Raw genomic sequence first — 21,853 nt, forward strand, 5'->3', positions numbered from 1 at the left:
CCTAGGTGTTAGGACATGTGCAACCTTTATGAAGGGATCGGCGTCTCCTCTTTCTCCATCTTTCCTCTCGTTAACTATGCACTCATCACCTGTTGCCAGGTTGCAGTCAAAGCATTACTTTACCAACCTGTTCCGTCCTGCGCTGTTTTCCTGCCCCCACAGTTGCAGACACACCCAAACCAGGCCTCCCCTAATCCAGCACCAAACCCTTGTGGTTTACACTCGACTCCTCCCCCTTTTGGAAGAGGGGGCTGGCTCCAATTTCGCCCACCCTGTTGTGTTGTGGGGCTATTGTAAGAGAAACCTCCCGTTGTCAAGCTCTGTATCCCATACTGTGTATTTTTTCATGTGTTTTGCAGACAGTCGCAACATTGGGAATTAGTTAAGTTGTCACTTCAAATGCTTTCATACACCATCTGGAGGGCATTTCTTGGACATGTGCTCATTCCTTTCTCACTACAGCCCCAATGTTAAAGAAGGGTGTTGTCGACTTGGTGTCTGTCTGCCAACTTGCACTACACTAGAGCAAGTATGCCACATTGTACATTATGACAGCGTTTTCCCCATCGAACTCATCAGAGGCCCGCTACCAAGGACTGTGGGCTCTCCTCCATGGCCGATGTGAGTAAAATATTTAACCCTCGCAAGGCTGCTGGCTCAGACGGCATCCCTAGCCGCGTCCTCAGAGCATGCGCAGACCAGCTGGCTGTTGTGTTTATGGGCATATTCAATCTCTTTCTATCTCAGTCTGCTGTCCCCACATGCTTCAAGATGTCCACCTATGTTCCTGTATCCAAGAAAGCAAAGGTAACTGAACTAAATGACTCTCGCCCCGTAGCACTCACTTCTGTCATCATGAAGTGCTTTGAGAGACTCGTCAAGGATCATATCACCTCTACCTTACCTGACACCCTAGACCCACTCCAATTTGCTTACCTCCCCAATAGAACGCCATCTCAATGCACATTGCGCTATCCCATCTGGACAAGGGGAATACCTTTGTAAGAATGCTGTTCATTCCATAGCGCTGCATTCACCACCATATTATCCTCCAAGCTCACCATAAGCTTGAGGCCCTGGGTCTGTACCCCAACCTGCGCAACTGGGTCCTGGACTTACTGACGGGCCACCCCAGGTGGTGTAGGTAGGAAACAACGCCTCTACTTCGCTAATCCTCGACCCTGGGGCCCCACAAGCGTGCGTGCCCAGCCCCCTCCTGTACTCCCTGTTCACCCATGACTGCATGGCCACGCACGCCTCCAACTCAATCATTAGTTTACAGACACAACAGTGGTAGGCTTGATTACCAACAATGATGTGAGGGCTCTGGGAGTGTGGTGCCAGGAATATATCCTCAACGTCAACAAAACAGGAGATGATCGTGGACTTCAGGAAACAGCAGAGGGAGCAGCACCCCACTATCCACATCAACAGGACAGTAGTGTAGAATGTGGAAAGCTTCAAGTTCCTCGGCGTACACATCATTGACAAACTGAAATGGTCCACCCACACAGTGTAGTCAAGGCGCAACAGCACCTCTTCAACCTCAGGAGGCTGAAGATATTTAGCTTGTCACCTAAAACCCTCACACACTTTTACAGATGAGAGCATGCTGTCGGGCTGTATCACTGCCTGGTATTGCACCGCCTGCAACCGCAAGGCTCTCCAGAGGGTGGTGCGGTCTGCCCAACGCTTCACCGGGGGCAAACTACCTGCCCTCCAGGACACCTACAGCACCTGGTGTCACAGGAAGGCCAAAAATATCAAGGACAACAACCACTGAGCCACTGCCTGTTCACCCCGTTATCATCCAGAAGGTGAGGTCAGTACAGGTGCATCAAAGCTGGGACCAAGAGACTGGAAAAACCATCAGACTGTTAATTAGCCATCACTAGCACAGAGAGGCTGCTGCCTATATACAGTTGAAGTCGGAAGTTTACATACACTCAATTAGTATTTGGTAGCATTGCCTTTAAATGGTTTAACTTGGGTCAAATGTTTCAGGTAGCATTCCACAAGCTTCCCACAATAAGTTGGGTGAATTTTAGCCAATTCCACCTGACAGAGCTGGTGTAACTGAGTCAGGTTTGTAGGCCTCCTTGGTCGCACATGCTTTTCAGTTCTGCCCACACATCTTTTATAGGATTGAGGTCAGGGCTTTGTGATGCCCACTCCAATACCTTGACTTTGTTGTCCTTAAGCCCTTTTTCCACAACTTTGGAAGTATGCTTGGGGTCATTGTCCATTTGGAAGACCCATTTGTGACCAAGCTTTAACTTCCTGACTGTTGCTTCAATATATCCACATAATTGTTCCTCATGATGCCATCTATTTTGTGAAGTGCACCAGTCCCTCCTGCAGCAAAGCACCCCCACAACATGATGCTGCCACCACCGTTCTTCACGCTTGGGATGGTGTTCTTTGGCTTGCAAGCGTCCCCCTTCGTCCTCCAAACATAACAATGGTCATTATGGCCAAACAGTTGTATTTTTGTTTCATCATACCAGAGGACATTTCTCCAAAAAGTATGATCTTTGTCCCCATGTGCAGTTGCAAACCGTAGTCTTTTATTTTTATGGGGGTTTTTGAGCAGTGGCTTATTCCTTGCTGAGCGGCCTTTCAGGTTATATCAATATTGGCCTCGTTTTACTGTGGATATAGATACTTTTGTACTCGTTTCCTCCATCTTCACAAGGTCCTTTGCTGTTGTTCAGGGATTGATTTGACCTTTTCGCACAAATACAGAACGCGTCTCTTTACTGAGCGGTATGGCGGCTGGCCCATGGTGTTTTTACTTGCGTACTATTGTTTGTACAGATCAACGTTGTACCTTCAGGCGTTTGGAAATTGCTCCCAAGGATGAACCAGACTTGTGGAGGTCTACAAAAAAACAATTCTGAGGTCTTGGCAGATTCCTTTTCATTTTCCCATGATGTCAAGCAAAGAGGCACTGAGTTTGAAGGTAGGTCTCAAAATACATCCACAGGTACACCTTCAATTGACTCAAATGTTGTCAACTAGCTTATGAGAAGCTTCTAAAGTCATGACGTAATTTTCCAAGCTGTTTAACCTCTCTGGTACAAGTGGGACGCTAGCATCCCACCTCGACAACAGCCAGTGAAATTGCAGGGCGCCAAATTCAAAACATCAGAAATCCCATAATTAAAATTCCTCAAACATACAGGTATTATCCACCATAGAGAAATGGAGAAAATTAATCACTAACCTTTGATCTTCATCAAATGTTACACAATACATGTATGTTTTTTTCGATAAAGTTGATATTTCTATCCAAAAATCTCAGTTTACACTGGAGCGTTATGGTCAGAAATGCATAGTCTCAAACAAACAAAGTGCAGAGAGTCACATCAAATAACAGTAATACTCATCATAAACTTTGATAAACGATACAAGTGTTAAGCATTGAATTATAGATAAACTTCTCCTTAATGCAACCGCTGAATCAGATTTCAAAAATGCTTTCCGCCGAAAGCACACTCTGCGATTGTTAGGTCAGCTCCTAGCCACAGCAACCCATACAGCCATTTTCCAAGCAAGGAGAGGATTCAAAGTCAGAAATAGCATTAAAATTAATCACTTACCTTTGATCTTCATCTGGTGGCACTCCCAGGTCTCCATAATAGACAGTGTTCGATAATGCCCCTCTTTATGACCAAAAAACTCATTTTTCGTTTGTGCGTTTTGTCCAGTAATCCGAATGCAGAAGGCGCGTGCACTAATTCCAGACAGTTTTTAAAAAAATAACTAAGTTAATAGAAACATGCCAAACGATGTAAATAATAAATAATCAATCTTTGAAATGGACAAAAGCTTTGTCAATAGGAAAGGAGAAACAAGAAAGGCGTGTTCATGATCAGACTCATGGCTGATGAATGGAAATGTCCACAGGCCACTGATTGAGAGTGCTGTATCTCCCTAATTTTTCAGAGTAAAAGCCTGAAACGATGCCTAAAGACTGGTCACATGTTGAGGAAGCCATAGAGCTCGTGAACTCGTGAGTCTTTGTATGGTGGATAGGCTTTCAATGGAGAATCGGCCTTTCAAAATAATAGTACTTCCTGGTTGGATTTTTCTTGGGTTTTCGCCTGCCTAATAAGTTCTGTTATACTCAGACATTATTTTAACTCCAATTCTATTAATTATATTCATATCCTATCTTCTGGGCCTGAGTAGCAGGCCGTTTAATTTGGGCACGCTTTTCATCCAAAATTCCGAATGCTGTCCCCTACCCTAGTGAAGCTAAAGGCAGTCAACTCAGTGTATTTACACTTCTGACCAACTGGAATTATGATACAGTGAAATAATCTGTCTGTAAACAATTGTTTGAAAAATGTATTGTCATGCACAAAGTAGATGTCCTAACCGACTTGCCAAAACTATAGTTTGTTAACAAGAAATTTGTGGAGTGGTTGAAAAACGAGTTAATGACTAACCTAAGTGGATGTAAACTTTCAACTTCAACTGTACGTAGACTTGAAATCACTGGCCACTTTAATAAATGGAACACTAGTCACTTTAATAATGTTTACATATTTTGCATTACTCGTGTGTGTATATACTCTATTCTATTCTACAATGCCTCTCTGACATTGTTCGTCCATTATTTATATGTTCTTAATTCCATTCCTTTACTTAGATTTGTGTGTATTGGGTATTTGTTGTGAAATTGTCAGATATTACTTGTTAGATATTATTGCACTGGCGGAGCTAGAAGCACACACATTTCACTACACCTGCAAAAACATCTGCTAAACACTTGTATGTGACCAATAAAATTTGATTTGAGAGGCTTTTCAAACAAAGCTCAAACAAAGGGATCAAACAGACAAAGAAAGAAACACAAATTAGTTTAAGGATGTGAATCATCTGTGTATAATAAACCTGAGAAACCTGATGAAATCCAATGTCACCATTTTAGATAAGTCATGCATTGAGAATTTCCACATGACTCAAAAGCACATTTCGATGTTGAGCTAAAGGATGCTGATGGTATAAGAACATATGGTGTTGTACGGTCCCAACAGCAGGCTGTCTGTTTATCCATCGCTTTCTACAGGTAGGCCGATGCACCACTACATTAGAACTAAACTAGAGGAAGAAGGAAGAACATGAACTATTGGAATTGTCTGTTAGCATAAGATGTGTGCGACGATACACTGACTGATATTACTGACACTGTAGTGCCTGAGTCGGCTACCTAGCTTAGTCGGCGTTTTAGTGTGCACATCACTCCCTACCCACCATGGTTAGCCGCTGCTCATCCTCAAACTTCAAACCCACACAAGGTGTATTGAACAATTAAGGCATTTTTAAGTGTCAAATTAAAATGTTTGTTTCTCAGTAGGTAATTTGCATCCTCTTATTCTCTAGTACTGCGGTCTGAGGACTGAGTGCTCCCACACAATTGGTGAGGTGTACATCTGTGCGATAGACAAATCCTAATCACGATAAATTGACTGAATTATTCTCTAACAATAAATATATATGTTAATGTACACCTCCATTTACTTTGTAGTATTATCCTTAAAAGTACTAACTATTAATTGGAATGTCGTAGCTATCAATTGTCCTGTTAGCAATCGCCTATATTTGCAGATTTACATTTAAATTTCTCTAGTGTAGGCTACTTATTGTAATTATCAAGATAAGTCAAATGTCCTCTAAGTGGCTGGTTCTGTCTTCACAATAATTTCCGTTTTATCGGCTCAGCTCTAGTAACATGTTTCTGAGTGCAAAGCATTTCGGCCAAGTGCGAAATGAACCTGTGAACTGCACTGTCACATTTGCACATACTTAGTTAATGAATGGGACACTGTTCACCCCACCGGAAACACACACACATGGGCATTTAGAGATCGTAGACTTGATGTGCAGAGAATGGGATGAGGCATTTGTCGGCCTATCTGTGTTTTGTTCTTGTTTTGCACCCCTCACTGTTTTGGGTAAAATGTCAGCATCGAATGTAGGCAGTTTGAAGTCCAGTGACATCTCTGTTTAGGTTATTGCAGAAGTCTGTCTGTTTCTGGTCTTCATTCAGTTGGTTCCTTAACCCTGAGTGAACATTTTACCTCCGCACTGTCCTACCAGCCAAAACAAACAGATGTTTTGACTGCAGCACTGGTTTGTCAAAACGTCTGCTTCTCTCCTCAAACAAGTGTCTTTTGTCATGCACGCCCTCAGTTTGATGGCGCCGGATTACCTTGATGTGATTTCACAGAGCAAACTGTTTTCCCCAGCAATTAACTCATTTGCTTATGTTGTGCCGATGCCCAGGTTCACTCACAGACCTCTGTAAGAAATCCAATGTGATCTCCCAGACTTGAATAAAACATACTGAAGACCAGGGAATACTTAAGTGACTGTAGCAATACTGTCTCCCTCTGCTGGTGTTGATTTCTCTCAGAGCACTGATCCTTTTTTCCCAGGAGAGTTTCACATTAAACAAACTTTCAATGTCCTATAGAGTGCCACCTGTGACAAACTGCATTGCTATGATGCTATGGGTATTACCATTTGTCGACCAAAGCTGCAACGCATGGTCTTAGGAGGATTTGAATGATAAGTAGGCCTGGTCAAAAAAAAGTGTTCACATTTGCGCTTGTTACAGGTTTTGGTTTTTAGACCTGTGCTGGTTGCCATCTCATTAGTGGGAAGGTGTTTCACCTGTGCTGGCCCAGGTGCTATTTAAGTGGCTGGCCCAATGCTCCAGTTGTCTTGATAGATGAGGGTTAACACCTTTTAGTTGGTGCTCCCTATTTTTAGTTCTAAACAATCCTTTATGTGATTTTTGTTTTGCTCCAACTTTTTGGTTTGCCTCCTGTCTTTAAGTTTGTTTTTCTTTTGTTTACCTCTTAGGGGCTCCCGAAAGACACTCATGGGGGTGTCAACTGAATGTCGACGAGCAACAACTACTATAACCTAAAAAGACACCCCCATGATTTTATTTTTAGGTTCTAGTAGTTGTTGCTAGTCGACATTCAGTTGACACACCCATGAGTGTCTTTCGGGAGCCCCTCCTAAAACCCCACCTGGTTTGTTTGTTGATCAGTGACTCTTTGTTAGTTCCCGCTTCTGTTTGAGCAACATTTTTGGTTTTCCTGCTGGGGAACGTAACACGCTACTTTATCATACTGTTTGTCTGACGTAACAAATATCTCACAAGATCATAGAGTTCATGTGCACCCATTTTAACCTTTGTAGCTGTTGCCAGCCTGCCTTGTTGTGAAAGTTGGTGTGGGTAAACTAAGGAGGGTCTGTGTGGTTGTCATAATCCATACCTCTCTGATGGGGGTGGCCAGTGGAGGCTGTGTGGAGGGCTACTAATTGCCTTAGTGAGCCAGCAAGAGGCCCAGGTGATCCAGCATTAGCAGGGATTAGAGTTGGGATGACTGGGACACATTCATACAGACCCCCAGGAAAAATTGCCCATTTTTAAATAGTTAAAAACAAATATTCTGACAAGACTACTTGTACTAAGATATTCTATGGCCATGTTTTGGAACGACGTAGAGTAAAACATTTGTGAATATTCTATAGCAATATAGAGTGGAAAAACTGCAGTGCGTTTGGAAAATTTTATAGACACTGCGCTAAATAAAACCTAATAAAAACACCTGTCTTGTCCAAGGCTGGAGTCTACGCAGACTGGTACGCCATAGCCAATCAGAGCTACAGTAGGCCTATATGCAAATAAGACATTCGCCACACGGGCCTGCCATCATTCACTTTTTACTGGACTGTGTGTTTCCAGGCAGTAGCAACAGTGTAACTTTAGATCATTAGAATGCATCTGCCAAAAGCCACAAAATGCACCTGAATGGATTTATGTAAATACCACTGTAGTCCTTTTACATTTGGGAACTTCACAGTAGTGATGGGCATTCCGGCTCTTTCAGTGAGCCGGCTAGTACGGCTCAGCTCACCAAAAAGATACTGCTCTTTTGGCTCCCAAATGGCACTTTAAAAAAATATATGTATTGTATTTTTTTTCAAGTCAAACAGTTTGCGATAGTTTTACTATAAATTTGTTTTAACACCATTCTAATTAAATTATTAAATGAAATCATACTCTACCTTAACCACAATGTATTTAAAAATGCTTTGGTTTGTTATGAAAAATATTTGCATTTAAATATAACTTTTAAATGTATATAAACAAAGTGCATATAAATGTAACAATTCAAAACTAATACAATCTGAACAACATAATAGAATATTGCACCATATCAAAGAAAAATAAATAACAATGTGCAAAACTGCAGCATTCCACTTAAAATGTTAGACTGGTCCCTCTCTTCTCTCCTTCATTGCCATGTTATAACCAGCAGCACAGCAATGCTGACCATATTTTGCTTTTATGAGAGATTTGCATTCAGAAATGCAAGCTGCCTCACTTTCGAGTGGCTGATGCGGTTTCTTCTCTCAGTAATTATTTGTCCCGTTTTCGAGAAGACCCTCAGAGGGAACGGATGTGGCCACTATGCAGTCTCCCTGACATGACTTTAGTAAGCTGTGGGTAGACAGAGGCCTTGTTCTTCCACCAGCTCAGAGGAGCTGCAGATCTTTGGAGGGACTCCTCCAAATAGGATCGGACCTCCATTTATAGCATCTACTGAGGGATTCCTTCATGCTGCATCCCCAGTAGCTCTCTCTTCAAACAGCATCCAAACAGCAGATGTTTGTGGCACTACTGCTGGTGCTTCTACTCCATCTGATCCCTCTTCTTCCTGGTGCCTGAGCCAGCTGACTGCTGGGGCTGTCCCTCCCTGCCTCTGAGTTTATTCTTCAAGAGCCTCATCAATCGCTCTGGCATCACTGAAGGCTAACTTCTTAAACCTGTAGTCAAGTGCAGCGGTTTCTGATAGCACGTGATTATATTCCATTCTGTGTAACTTCCTGTCCGTTGATGAACAGGGTGTCCATCAACTCTGTCACATGTCCTGTGGTTACATTTGCTTCTCTCTGTCGGCTGGCTATGATTCGCTGCAGACCCTTGCACATGAGTATAATTTTTGAGGCTGTCGCATAGCTGAAAAGAGAGAACAGTAACTTATTAGTTCAGGTTCATGTTTTGTCTACTGATACTTCATTCTCATCACTGCTCATATACATATATAATACTGGATTAAATAATGATGTAGTAATAACTGCTTACTGTACCTCTCTCCACTGATCTCCACAGTGACCTGCTCAAAGGGTTCCAGAACTGCACACCTCCACCACCACCTCCCATTCCTCTTGGGCCAGAGCATCAACAGGTGCATTGACAGTGGCCAGGGTAGAGATAATGGTATCCTTTTGACTCAAGAAACAACTTCAACATATAAAATGTTGAATTCCACCTTGTAGTGCAGTCTTGTTTAGGCCTCAGCTCAGGCATCCCCATCCGGCGTTGTGTAGACTTGAGTTTTTCAGCACCTACTTTGCTCCTTTGGAAGTATTCCACAGCTGCTTTCACATTGTCCACAGTGGGCTTCATCACATTCAGAGCATCTCTTATGATCAGGTTGATTGTGTGGGCAAGACATGGATGACGGGTCCAATTTTCGTGGCTTTGATTGTTAGCTGCATTGTCGCTAACACAACAGACCACTTTTCCATCTACTTGCCACTCAACAGTTCCTCTGCCAAGTTCTCTGAGGTGTCTGTCGCTGAGCTCAAAGCAGTCCAGAAGACACCTAGACATAGAAAAATCTTCAATGAAGTGACATGTAAGAGATTCTACACTGTGCTCTAACATTGTCTACATTAAAATGCATCCAAATGCTACTGTTTTCACAGCTGTCCTTCTCCTCGGCTGCTAAGTGTGTGACTGTGAGTGAGTTGGCTCGGCCCTCCCTCACGCATCTTTGGTTCATTGGTTCGTTAATTCAACTCGTTTTAAATCTTTTGATTATTCATATCTCTATAGATATTTAAAAAAGTAGATTTGGCTCTTATTATATGCGAGCCGGCTCCCAACGTTCACCTACTCCACAGTCCTATTGATCAAACAAACTCTCTCTCTGTTGCCTATGCACATCAACAGCTAATGCTAGCCAGATGAGGTAAAATCTAACTAGGGGACATTAGATAAACTCTCTCAAACTTGTTCAGTCCCAAACCACGTTTTGACAACTGAATGGGATCGTGCCTGCCCAACCATTTGATCGATGCCAAAACCATTTGATTGACATCTGAGATATGCTGACTGTTCAGCACAGCTAGTTAGCGAAGCGATTCAAATGTCTTGCTAGCTAACCAAATGAAACGTGCATCTGTAGCCAAAAACAAATGACATCCCGCAGCAGCTAGCTAACGTTCTGCTCTGTTTTTAGCTTGCTAAATAAAGAGCTAGCAACATAGATACTCTAGCCCAGGAGTGTCATATTGAAAAAACACAAGGAATTCGCAGGCCAGACATAGCCTTTGTTTTTACAAAAATATTTGCGACTGTGACCCAAACTGGCCATTGTTTTAGAAAAATGACTCTGTTCACTTCTGTACATAGGATGCTGTGCATGTAGCATTAAAATATTAAAACAAAATAGATCACATTTGTCCATCCTTTGCTGCTATGCTTGCAGAAGTGCATAATATGCTGCAACCCGAATCAAAAAGTATCCAAATAATTAAAAAACATGTTTTTTGTTGCACTGAATGGGTCACCGGTGCGGTTGAATGCAGCATTGCTGTATGGTGCACTCAACGTGTTGTAGTTGAGTAGCCAGCCTAGGCTACTGCGCAAATATTGCTGCAATAGGCCTACATGTTTCTCCTTTGCATGATGTTTTGTTTTTGGGTTATTCCTTGTTGGGTTATTCCTATAAAAACCAAAGCCAGACTGCAACATTTTAGTAGCCTAACTAGCAGTGGCATGTCTGTCCACTTTCCTTCCGTTGCGCGCTGTAATCGGGACACACGAAAGCAGTGCAAGTTAAGTTGAATTCACTGATGTGTGTGCATCAGGCTGCAATTTCATAAAGTAGATGACTCAACTGTTGACTCATTATGTGTGTCCTATTCCTTGTTTGACACGTGTGCTTGCCTATTAGCCATGCTATGACAGACTTGTGATTATTGCCCTTGCTCGTTTCATTGTATTGACATTCCCAGACTTTAAATAGTTGTTTTGTTTTTGTTAAAAACATTGAGTCATTGAAACTGAAACCGTGCCATCCCTATTGGGTGGAGGCAGCAATGAACCAGGCCAGCCGTAAATGACCTGATAGCAATATATTTTGGACTACCAAGAAATGTATTGGTGAATTATATTAATCATGCATTGAACAGCATCCATCTATTCTGCCAACAATGCCTTACTATACATCATGGAATGTTGAGTCAAATAGAACCTATTTTTAAAACTTCTTATGAAGTTGGTTTTGAAGCACTGGGATTTTGATATTTTTGACTGATATTATGATTCTGTTTCTTTCATATCTGCAAAGTAGTTAAAATGCTGTCCATTCCCCTTTTAAAAGCTAAGTCCACACCAAAACTGTCTTCTGGTATTTGTTTCATTATTCCATTGTTGATATAGTCCCAAAAATCAAGTTTTTAAAATGTATAACTGTCAAAATTCTATTTCTATGGACACAGTCCTGCCCAGGGGGTAGGGTGGAGGGAGGAGTATCACCACTCGGGATTGTGGAGAATCGCTGTCCTCTTGCCTTGTCCCTCATCTCACTCACTCACACACACTGTTTTCCTCTATCACAGAAAGGGGTATTATCTTCTCTTTCAGCTTGGTGAGCTGGGCCGTCTCATAGGAAGTGCTCTGTATTCAGTGACCGGATGCTACAATGGCCTATTTGTTAGAGGCACAGGGCAAGGGCTCTGGGGTTTAGGGCTGGGCTGGATAAGCCACACTGGATCCTGTGTGATTTCTCTCGCTCTATACATCACAACAGCCCCCTGCAGAAATGGATCTGGTGCTGTGAAACGTTTGATGTGCCATTTTACCCAATGTATTTTAAGTGCTGCAGTGGACGCTTCCAGACTTCTAGCCTGCAACAGTTGGGTTAGCAGGACCACATTTTATTTGCAGGATCCATTTGTCTGATTTCTTCAATGGATATCTTAGATAATGATGTCCAGAAAGTCTAAGCTTGATATGACAAGCAATTGAAGTGAAAGTCTGTCACTCACTCAAGCCTCTTATTTTTCTTTTATGTAGCTGTCAAATGTATGTAGCTGAGCATTTCTCCTTTGCCAGGACTATCCATCCACCTGACGGGTGTGGAATATCAAGAAGCTGATTTAAATGGCATGATCATTACACAGGTGCACCTTGTGCTGGGGACAATGTAAGGCCACTCTAAAATGTGTAGTTTTGTCACACAACACAATGCCACAGATGTCTCAAATTTTGAGGTAGTGTGCAATTGGCAGAGCTGTTGCCAGAGAATTGAATGTTCATTTCTCTGCCAAGGTCATTTTAGAGAATTTGGCAGTACGTCCAATCGGCCTAATAATTGTAGACTACATTGAACCGCACCAGCCCAGGATCTCCATATCCAGCTTCTTCACCTGCAGGATTGTGTCATGCGCAAAGATGTCCTTACCAACTTGCCAAAACTATAGTTTGTTAACAAGAAATGTGTGTGGTGGTTGAAAAACAAGTTTATTGACTCCAACCTACGTGTATGTAAACTTCCGACTTCAACTGTGTGTGTATATTTAGACACATTTTCAAGTAAAATTGTAGCTCTTTAGAGCCCTGACATTAACAAAGTATTTTTATACTCCTGCTACCATTCACTTTCCAGCTCTGTTTACAGTTAGATCCTACTACCAGTCACTTATAAACCCACCTAAATGTATAAACCCACCTCAACCATTCTGGTACCCCTTCACATTGAATAAGGTACAGGCATTGACCTGTATATACTTTCATTCTCGTGTTTCTAAATCGCGTCGTAGTTCCTGTGTGGTTTTTATGTTTTATTATCACAGTATCTTTTATTTTGATTATCATCGCTGCCTTGTTGGGAAAGATCTCTCACTGTACAGTTTTACACCTGTTGTATCCTGTGCACGTTGCAAATAAACATTTGAAGCTTTTGTAAGACCATGATGGCATCGAAAAAGCTGTGGATTCTTCTTAAATGGGTTTGTCATTTGAGTCCATGCTTAGCTTTCCTTGCTTCAACACACTTGTGATATGGCATTGTTGTTGTCAAGGTTTGTTAATAATTAATAGGTTTGTTGTCTTTTGTTCCATTGTTTTCCAGGGGCGACAAAAGAGATTGGCTCAGCCTTGACGAGAATGTGCATGAGGCACAGAAGCATTGAGTCCAAACTGAAGCTCTTCACCACGTAAGTGATGGAACTGTGAATCATGGTTTCTGGAGGAAGACATTGATTGGGTATTACAACAGTCTTGGGACAAAGCAAAACACCTCCAATGTCATTGTTTCCTATTTGTTTGAGATCTTTCATATGCGGTTAGTGCGTAATACTGCTATCTTTAACATTTCAGACCAAATCCAATTTTATTTGTCACATGCGTCGTAGACAAACAGCTGCAGACTAACAGTGAAATGCTTACTTAGTTATTTTTCAAAAAATGCAGAAAGATAAAATAAAACAATTGACCTAGTGACATTGAATAACAAATATCAATAAAGAGTAAAACTAACAGTGCTATATACAGTGCCTTGCGAAAGTATTCGGCCCCCTTGAACTTTGCGACCTTTTGCCACATTTCAGGCTTCAAACATAAAGATATAAAACTGTATTTTTTTGTGAAGAATCAACAACAAGTGGGACACAATCATGAAGTGGAACGACATTTATTGGATATTTCAAACTTTTTTAACAAATCAAAAACTGAAAAATTGGGCGTGCAAAATTATTCAGCCCCCTTAAGTTAATACTTTGTAGCGCCACCTTTTGCTGCGATTACAGCTGTAAGTCGCTTGGGGTATGTCTCTATCAGTTTTGCACATCGAGAGACTGAAATTTTTTCCCATTCCTCCTTGCAAAACAGATCGAGCTCAGTGAGGTTGGATGGAGAGCATTTGTGAACAGCAGTTTTCAGTTCTTTCCACAGATTCTCGATTGGATTCAGGTCTGGACTTTGACTTGGCCATTCTAACACCTGGATATGTTTATTTTTGAACCATTCCATTGTAGATTTTGCTTTATGTTTTGGATCATTGTCTTGTTGGAAGACAAATCTCCGTCCCAGGTCTTTTGCAGACTCCATCAGGTTTTCTTCCAGAATGGTCCTGTATTTGGCTCCATCCATCTTCCCATCAATTTTAACCATCTTCCCTGTCCCTGCTGAAGAAAAGCAGGCCCAAACCATGATGCTGCCACCACCATGTTTGACAGTGGGGATGGTGTGTTGCTTTTACGCCAAACATAACGTTTTGCATTGTTGCCAAAAAGTTCAATTTTGGTTTCATCTGACCAGAGCACCTTCTTCCACATGTTTGGTGTGTCTCCCAGGTGGCTTGTGGCAAACTTTAAACAACACTTTTTATGGATATCTTTAAGAAATGGCTTTCTTCTTGCCACTCTTCCATAAAGGCCAGATTTGTGCAATATACGACTGATTGTTGTCCTATGGACAGAGTCTCCCACCTCAGCTGTAGATCTCTGCAGTTCATCCAGAGTGATCATGGGCCTCTTGGCTGCATCTCTGATCAGTCTTCTCCTTGTATGAGCTGAAAGTTTAGAGGGACGGCCAGGTCTTGGTAGATTTGCAGTGGTCTGATACTCCTTCCATTTCAATATTATCGCTTGCACAGTGCTCCTTGGGATGTTTAAAGCTTGGGAAATCTTTTTGTATCCAAATCCGGCTTTAAACTTCTTCACAACAGTATCTCGGACCTGCCTGGTGTGTTCCTTGTTCTTCATGATGCTCTCTGCGCTTTTAACGGACCTCTGAGACTAACACAGTGCAGGTGCATTTATACGGAGACTTGATTACACACAGGTGGATTGTATTTATCATCATTAGTCATTTAGGTCAACATTGGATCATTCAGAGATCCTCACTGAACTTCTGGAGAGTTTGCTGCACTGAAAGTAAAGGGGCTGAATAATTTTGCACGCCCAATTTTTCAGTTTTTGATTTGTTCAAAAAGTTTGAAATATCCAATAAATGTCGTTCCACTTCATGATTGTGTCCCACTTGTTGTTGATTCTTCACAAAAAAATACAGTTTTATATCTTTGTTTGAAGCCTGAAATGTGGCAAAAGGTCGCAACGTTCAAGGGGGCCAAATACTTTCGCAAGGCACTGTATAGGGAGTATACAGTGCCGTTCAAAAGTATTCATTCCCCTTTTGTCCTATTTTGTTGCATTACAGCCTGTAATTTAATTGAAATTGATTTTCATTTGGATTTCATGTAATGGACATGGACAAAATAGTCCAAATTGGTGAAGTGCAAAAAATTCAACGGAAAAGTGCTGCGTGCATATGTATTCATTCACCCGCTTTGCTATGAATCATCTAAATAAGATTTGGTGCAACCAATTACCTTCAGAAGTTACAGAATGAGTTATATTGCACACAGGTGGAATTTATTTAAGTCTCACAGGATTTGTCACATGATCTCAGTATAAACAGTTGAAGTCGGAAGTTTGCATACACTTAGGTTGGAGTCATTAACTCGTTTTTCAACCACTTCACAAATTTCTTGTTAGCAAACTATAGTTATGGCATGTCGATTAGGACATCTACTTTGTGCATGACACAAGTAATTTTTACAACAATTGTTTACAGACAGATTATTTCACTTATTCACTATCACAATTCCAGTGGGTCAGAAGTGGTCATTCACTAAGTTGACTTTAAACACCTTGGACTTTAAACAGCTTGGAAAATTCCAGAAAATGATGTCATGGCTTTAGAAGCTTCTGATAGGCTAATTGACATAATTTGAGTGAATTGGAGGTGTACCTGTGGATATATTTTGAGGCCTACCTTCAAATTCAGTGCCTCTTTGCTTGACATCATGGGAAAATCAAAAGAAATCAGAAAAAAAAATGTAGACCACAAGTCTGGTTCATCCTTGGGAGCAATTTCCAAGTGCCTGAAGGTACCACGTTCATCTGTACAAACAATAGTACGCAAGTATAAACACCATGGGACCACGCAGCCGTCATACCGCTCAGGAAGGAGACGCTTTCTGTCTCTTAGAGATGAACGTACTTTGGTGCGAAAAGGTCAAATCAATCCCAGAACAGCAAAGGACCTTGTGAAGATGCTGGAGGAAACGGGTACAAAAGTATCTATATCCACAGTAAAACGAGTCCTATATCGACATAACCTGAAATGCCGCTTAGCAAGGAAGAAGCCACTGCTCCAAAACCGCCATAAAAAAGCCAGACTACGGTTTGCAACTGCACATGGGGACAAAGATCGTAATTTTTTGAGAAATGTCCTCTGGTCTGATTAAACAAAAAAATAGAACTATTTGGCCATTGTTATGTTTGGTAGTCTTGCAAGCTGAAGAACACCATCCCAACTGTGACGCACGGTGGTGACATCGTGGGGTGCTTTGCTGCAGGAGGGACTGGTGCACTTCACAAAATAGATGGCGTCATGAGGAAGGAAGATTATGTTGAAGCAACATCTCAAGATGTCAGTCAGGAAGTTAAAGCTTGGTTGCAAATGGGTCTTCCAAATGGACAATGACCCCAAGCATACTTCCAAAGTTGTTGCAAAATGGCTTAAGGACAACAAAGTCAAGGTATTGGGAGTGGCCATCACAAAGCCCTGACCTCAATCCCATAGAAAATGTTTGTGCAGAACTGAAAAATTGTGTGCAAGCAAGGAAGCCTACACAGCTGACTCATTACACCAGCTCTGTCAGGAGGAATGGGCCAAAATTCACCCAATTTATTGTGGGACGCCTGTGGAAGGCTACCCGAAACGTTTGACTTAAGTTAAACAATTTAAAGGCAATGCTACCAAATACTAATTGAGTGTATGTAATCTTTTGATCCACTGGGAATGTGATGAAAGAAATAAAAGCTGAAATAAATAATTCTCTCAATTTTAAGAATGTGATATGTCAAAATAAGTGGTGATCCTAACTGACCTAAAACAGGGAATTTTTACTTGGATTAAATGTTGGGAATTGTGAAAGTGAGTTTAAATGTATTTGGCTAAGGTGTATGTAAAATTCCAACTTCAACTGTATACACCTGTTCTGAAATACCCCAGAATCTGCAACACCACTAAGCAAGGGGCACCACCAAGCAAGCGGCACCATGAAGACCAAGGAGCTCTCCAGACTGGTCTGGGACAAGGTTGTGGAGAATTACAGATCAGGGTTGGGTTATAAAAAAATACCAGAATCTTTGAACATCCCACTGAGCAGCATTATATCCATTAATTAAAAATGAAATAATATGGCAACACAACAAATGTGCCAAGAGGGCCGCCCACCAAAACTCACAGACCAGGCAAGGAGGGCATTAATCAGAGATGCAACAAAGAGACCAAAGATAACCCTGAAGGAGCTGCAACGCTCCACATGTGGGAGACTACCCAACCGTATGGAAAAAGGTATTCTGGTCAGATGAGACAAATGTATATTTTTGGCCATCAAGGAAAACGTTATGTCTGGAGCAAACCCAACACCTCATCACCCTGAGAACACCTTTCATCGGCAGGGACTGGGAAACTGGTCGGAATGGTGGATGGTGCTAAATACAGGGAAATTCTTGAGGGAAGCCTGTTTCATTCTTCGAGATTTGAGACGGGGACGGAGGTTACTGCTAAAGCAACACTCGAGTGGTTTAGGGGAAACATTTAAATGTCTTGGAATGGCCTCGTCAAATCCCAGACATCAATCCAATTGAGAATCTGTGGTATTGACTTAAAAATTGCTGTACACCAGTGGAACCCATCCGACTCGAAGGAGCTGGAGCAGTTTTGCCTTGAAGAATGGGCAAAAATCCCAGTTGCAAGAGGTGCCAAGCTTATAGAGACATACCCCAAGAGAGATGCAGCTGTAATTGCTGCAAAAGGTGGCTCTTCAAAGTATTGACTTTGGGGGGGGGGGGAATAGTTATGCACGCTCAAGTTTTCAGTTTTGTCTTGTTTCTTGTTTGTTTCACAATAAAAAAACATTTTTGCATCTTCAAAGTGGTAGGCATGTTGTGTAAATCAAATTATACAACCCCCCCCAAAAAATCTATTTCAATTTAAGGTTGTAAGGCAAAAAAATAGGAAAAATGCCAAGGGGGAGAATATTTTCGCAAACCACTGTAGAAATAACATTACTTTATACAGTGCATTCAGGAAGTATACAGAACCCTTACATTTTCCCACATTGTTACATTACAGCCTTATTTTCAACTGGATTCAATATTTTGTTTTCCTCATCAGTGTACACACAATACCCCATCATGACAAAACAAAAGCTGTTTTTTAGACATTTTGGCAAATGTTTTAAAAATAGAAAACTGAAATATCACACTTACATGCAGTAATGAAGCCTGTGACTGATGTTCAGTAGTCAAATGTTTAGACACACCTACTCATTCCAGGGTTTTTATTTTATTTTTACTGTTTTCTACATTTTCGAATAATAGTGAAGACATCTCAACTATGGAATAATTTAGTATCCAAAAAAGTGTTAAACAAATCAAAATATATTTGAGATTCTTCAAAGTAGCCACCCTTTGCCTTGATGACAGCTTTGTACACTGTTGGCATTCTCTCAACCAGCTTCATGAGATAGTCACCTGCAATGCTTTTCAATTAACAGGTGCGCCTTGTTAAACGTTCATCTGTGGAATTTCTTTCCTTAATGCATTTGAGCCAATCAGTTGTGTTGTGACGAGGTAGGGGTGGTACACAATATAGCCCTATTTGGTTAAAGTTCATATTATGGCAAGAACAGCTCAAATAAGCAAAGAGAAACGACAGGCCATTTCTTTAAGACATGAAGGTCAGTCATTCCGGAAAATGTCAAGAACTTTGAATGTTTCTCAAAGTGCAGTCACATAAGCCATCCAGCGCTATGATGAAACTGGTTTTCTTGAGGACCGCCACATGCAAGGAAGACCCAGAGTTACCTCTGCTGCAGAGGATACGTTCATTAGTTAACTGCACCTCAGATTGCAGCCCAAATAAATGCTTCACAAAGTTCAAGTAACAGACACATCAACATCAACTGTTCACAGGAGAATGCGTGATTCAGGCCTTCATGGTCGAATTGCTGCAAAGAAAGCACTACACAACGTATTATTGGACAACAATAATAAGAAGAGACTTGCTTGGGCCAAGAAACACAAGCAATGGACATTAGACAGGTGGAAATCTGCCCTTTTGGTCTGATTTGAGGCTCCAACTGTAGTGTCTTTGTGAGAAGCAGTGTAGGAGAATGGATGATCTCCGCATGTGTGGTTCCCACCATGAAGCATGGAGGAGGTGGTGTGATGGTCTGGGGCTGCTTTGCTGGTGACACAAAATATATTTTTTTAGAATTCAAGGCACAATTAACCAGCATGGCTACCACAGCATTCTGCAGCGATATGCCATCCGATCTGGTTTGGGCTTAGTCCCACTATCATTTGTTTGTCAACAGGACAATGACCCAAAACACACTTCCAGGCTGCGTAAGGGCTATTTGACCAAGGAGAGTGATGGAGTGCTACATCAGATGACCTGGCCTCCACAATCACCCAACCTCAAGCCAATTTGAGGTGGTTTGGGATGAGTTGAACTGCAGAGGGAAGGAAAAGCAGCCTACAAGTGCTCAGCATGTGCGCAAAGCATTCCAGGTGAAGCTGGTTGAGAGAATGCCAAGAGTTTCAAAGCCGTCAAGGCAAAGGATAGCTACTTTGTAGAAAAACAAAACAAAAACTGTATATTTTTTTTTAACACTTTTTTGCTTACTACATGATTCCATATGTGTTATTTCATAGTTTTGATGTATTCACTATTATTCTATTAATGTAGAAAATAGTAAAAAATAAAGAAAAACCCTTGAATGAGTAGGTGTGTCCAGACTTTTGACTGGTACTGTAAGTATTCAGACCCTTTATTCATGACTTTGTTGAAGCTCTTTTGGCAGTTATTATAGCCTCAAGTCTTCTTGGGTATGACGCTGCAATTTTGGCACATGAGTTTCTCCCATTGTTCCCTGCAGATCCTCTCAAGCTCTGTCAGGTTGGAGGGGGAGTGCTGCTGCACAGCTATTTTCAGGTCCCTCCAGAGATGTTAGATCGGCTTCAAGTCCGGGCTCTGGCTGGGCCACTCATGGACATTCAGAGACTTGTCCCGAAGCCACTCCTGCGTTGTCTTGGCTGTGTGCTTATGGTCATTGTCATGTTGGAAGGTGAACTTTTGCCCCAGTCTGAGGATTTCTTTGTGCTTTGTGCCATTCATCTTTGCCTTCATCCTGACTTGTCTCCCAGTCCCTATCCCTGAAAAATATCCCCACTGCATGATGCTGCCGCCATCATGCTTCACAGTAGGGATGGTGCCAAGTTTCCTCCAGACGTGACTCTATGCATTCAGGCCAAAGAGCTCCATCTTGGTTTCATCAGACCAGAGAATCTTGTTTTTCATGGTCTGAGAGTCTTTAGGTGCCTTTTGGAGAACTCCAAGTGGGCTGCCATGTGCCTTTTTTTTACTGAGGAGTAGCTTCTGTCTGGCCACTCTACCATAAAGGCCTGATTTGGTGTAGTTCTGCAGAGATGGTTGCCCTTCTGGAAGGTTCTCCCATCTCCACAGAGGAACTCTAGAGCTCTGTCTGAGTGACCATCACGTTCTTTGTCACCTCCCTGACCAAGGCCCTTCTCCCCCGATTGCTCAGTTTGGCTGGGTGGCCAGCTCTCTAGCTCATTTAAGAATGATGGAGGCCACTGTTCTTTGGGACCTTCAATGCTGCTGAAATGTTTTGGTACCCTTTCCCAAATGTGTGCCTCAACACAATCCTGTTTTGGAGCGCTATAGACTATTTATTTGACCTCATGGCTTGGTTTTTGTTCTGACATGCACTGTCAACTGTGGGGATTTATATAGACAGGTGTCTGCTTTTCCAAATCATGTCCAATCAAATGAATTTAGTACAGGTGGATTCCAATCAATTTGTAGAAACATCAAGGATGATCAGTGTGAACAGGATACACCTGAGCTCAATTTTGAGTCTCATAGCAAATTGTCTTAATACAATGTAAATAAGGTATTTCAATACATTTGAAAAAATGTCAACTTTTTTCACTTTGTCATTATGGGGTAATGTGTGTACATTGAGGGCTTTTTATTTAGTCCATTTTAGAATAATGCTGTAACGTAACAAATTGTTGATAATGTCAAGAGGTCTGAATACTTTCTGAATACACTGTACAGGGAGTACCAGTACCGAGTCGATGTGCAGGGGTATGAGGTAATTGAGGTAGCTACATTATATATGTACAGAAGTCTGTGGACACCCCATCAAATTTGTGGATTTGGCTATTTCAGCTATACCTGTTACTTATAGGTGTATAAAAATCAAGCACACTGCCATGCAATTGCCGTAGACAAACATTGGCAGTGGAATGGCCTTACTGAAGAGCTCAGTGACTTTCAATGTGACACCATCAGAGTATTCCACATTTCCAACAAGTCAGTTTGTCAACTTTAAGTGCGGTAATGTTGCTCCTAGACGTTTCCACTTCACAACGGCTCAGCAATGACATGGTAGGCAACACAAGCTCACAGAATGGGTCTGCGAGTGTGGAAGAGCGTAGTGTAAAAATTGTCTGTCCTCGGTTGCAACACTCACTACCGAGTTACCAAACTGCTTCTGGAAGCAACGTCGGCACAATAACTGTTTGTCGGTAGCTTCATGATAGGGGTTTCCGTGGCTGAGCAGCCCTACACAGCCTATGA

General features: G+C 41.8%; 2 protein-coding genes across 3 annotated transcripts in view; one reads left to right on the plus strand and one right to left on the minus strand.

Annotated features, from left to right (window-relative positions):
- Nucleotides 1-21,853, minus strand: part of LOC139412583 (RNA-binding protein Raly-like) — a 190,527-nt gene that overhangs the window by 137,506 nt on the left and 31,168 nt on the right. The gene's annotated exons all lie outside the window — the stretch shown is intronic.
- LOC139413186 (protein MTSS 2-like) overlaps nt 1-21,853 on the plus strand; it is a 124,184-nt gene that overhangs the window by 37,329 nt on the left and 65,002 nt on the right. For both annotated transcript variants that reach the window (XM_071160284.1, XM_071160285.1), the window contains exon 4: nt 13,236-13,320. In XM_071160284.1, the coding sequence (XP_071016385.1) occupies nt 13,236-13,320 (85 nt within the window). The remainder of the gene's footprint in view (nt 1-13,235; nt 13,321-21,853) is intronic.

The sequence above is a fragment of the Oncorhynchus clarkii genome, chromosome 7 (genome assembly GCF_045791955.1).
Source record: "Oncorhynchus clarkii lewisi isolate Uvic-CL-2024 chromosome 7, UVic_Ocla_1.0, whole genome shotgun sequence".
Taxonomy (NCBI): domain Eukaryota; kingdom Metazoa; phylum Chordata; class Actinopteri; order Salmoniformes; family Salmonidae; genus Oncorhynchus; species Oncorhynchus clarkii.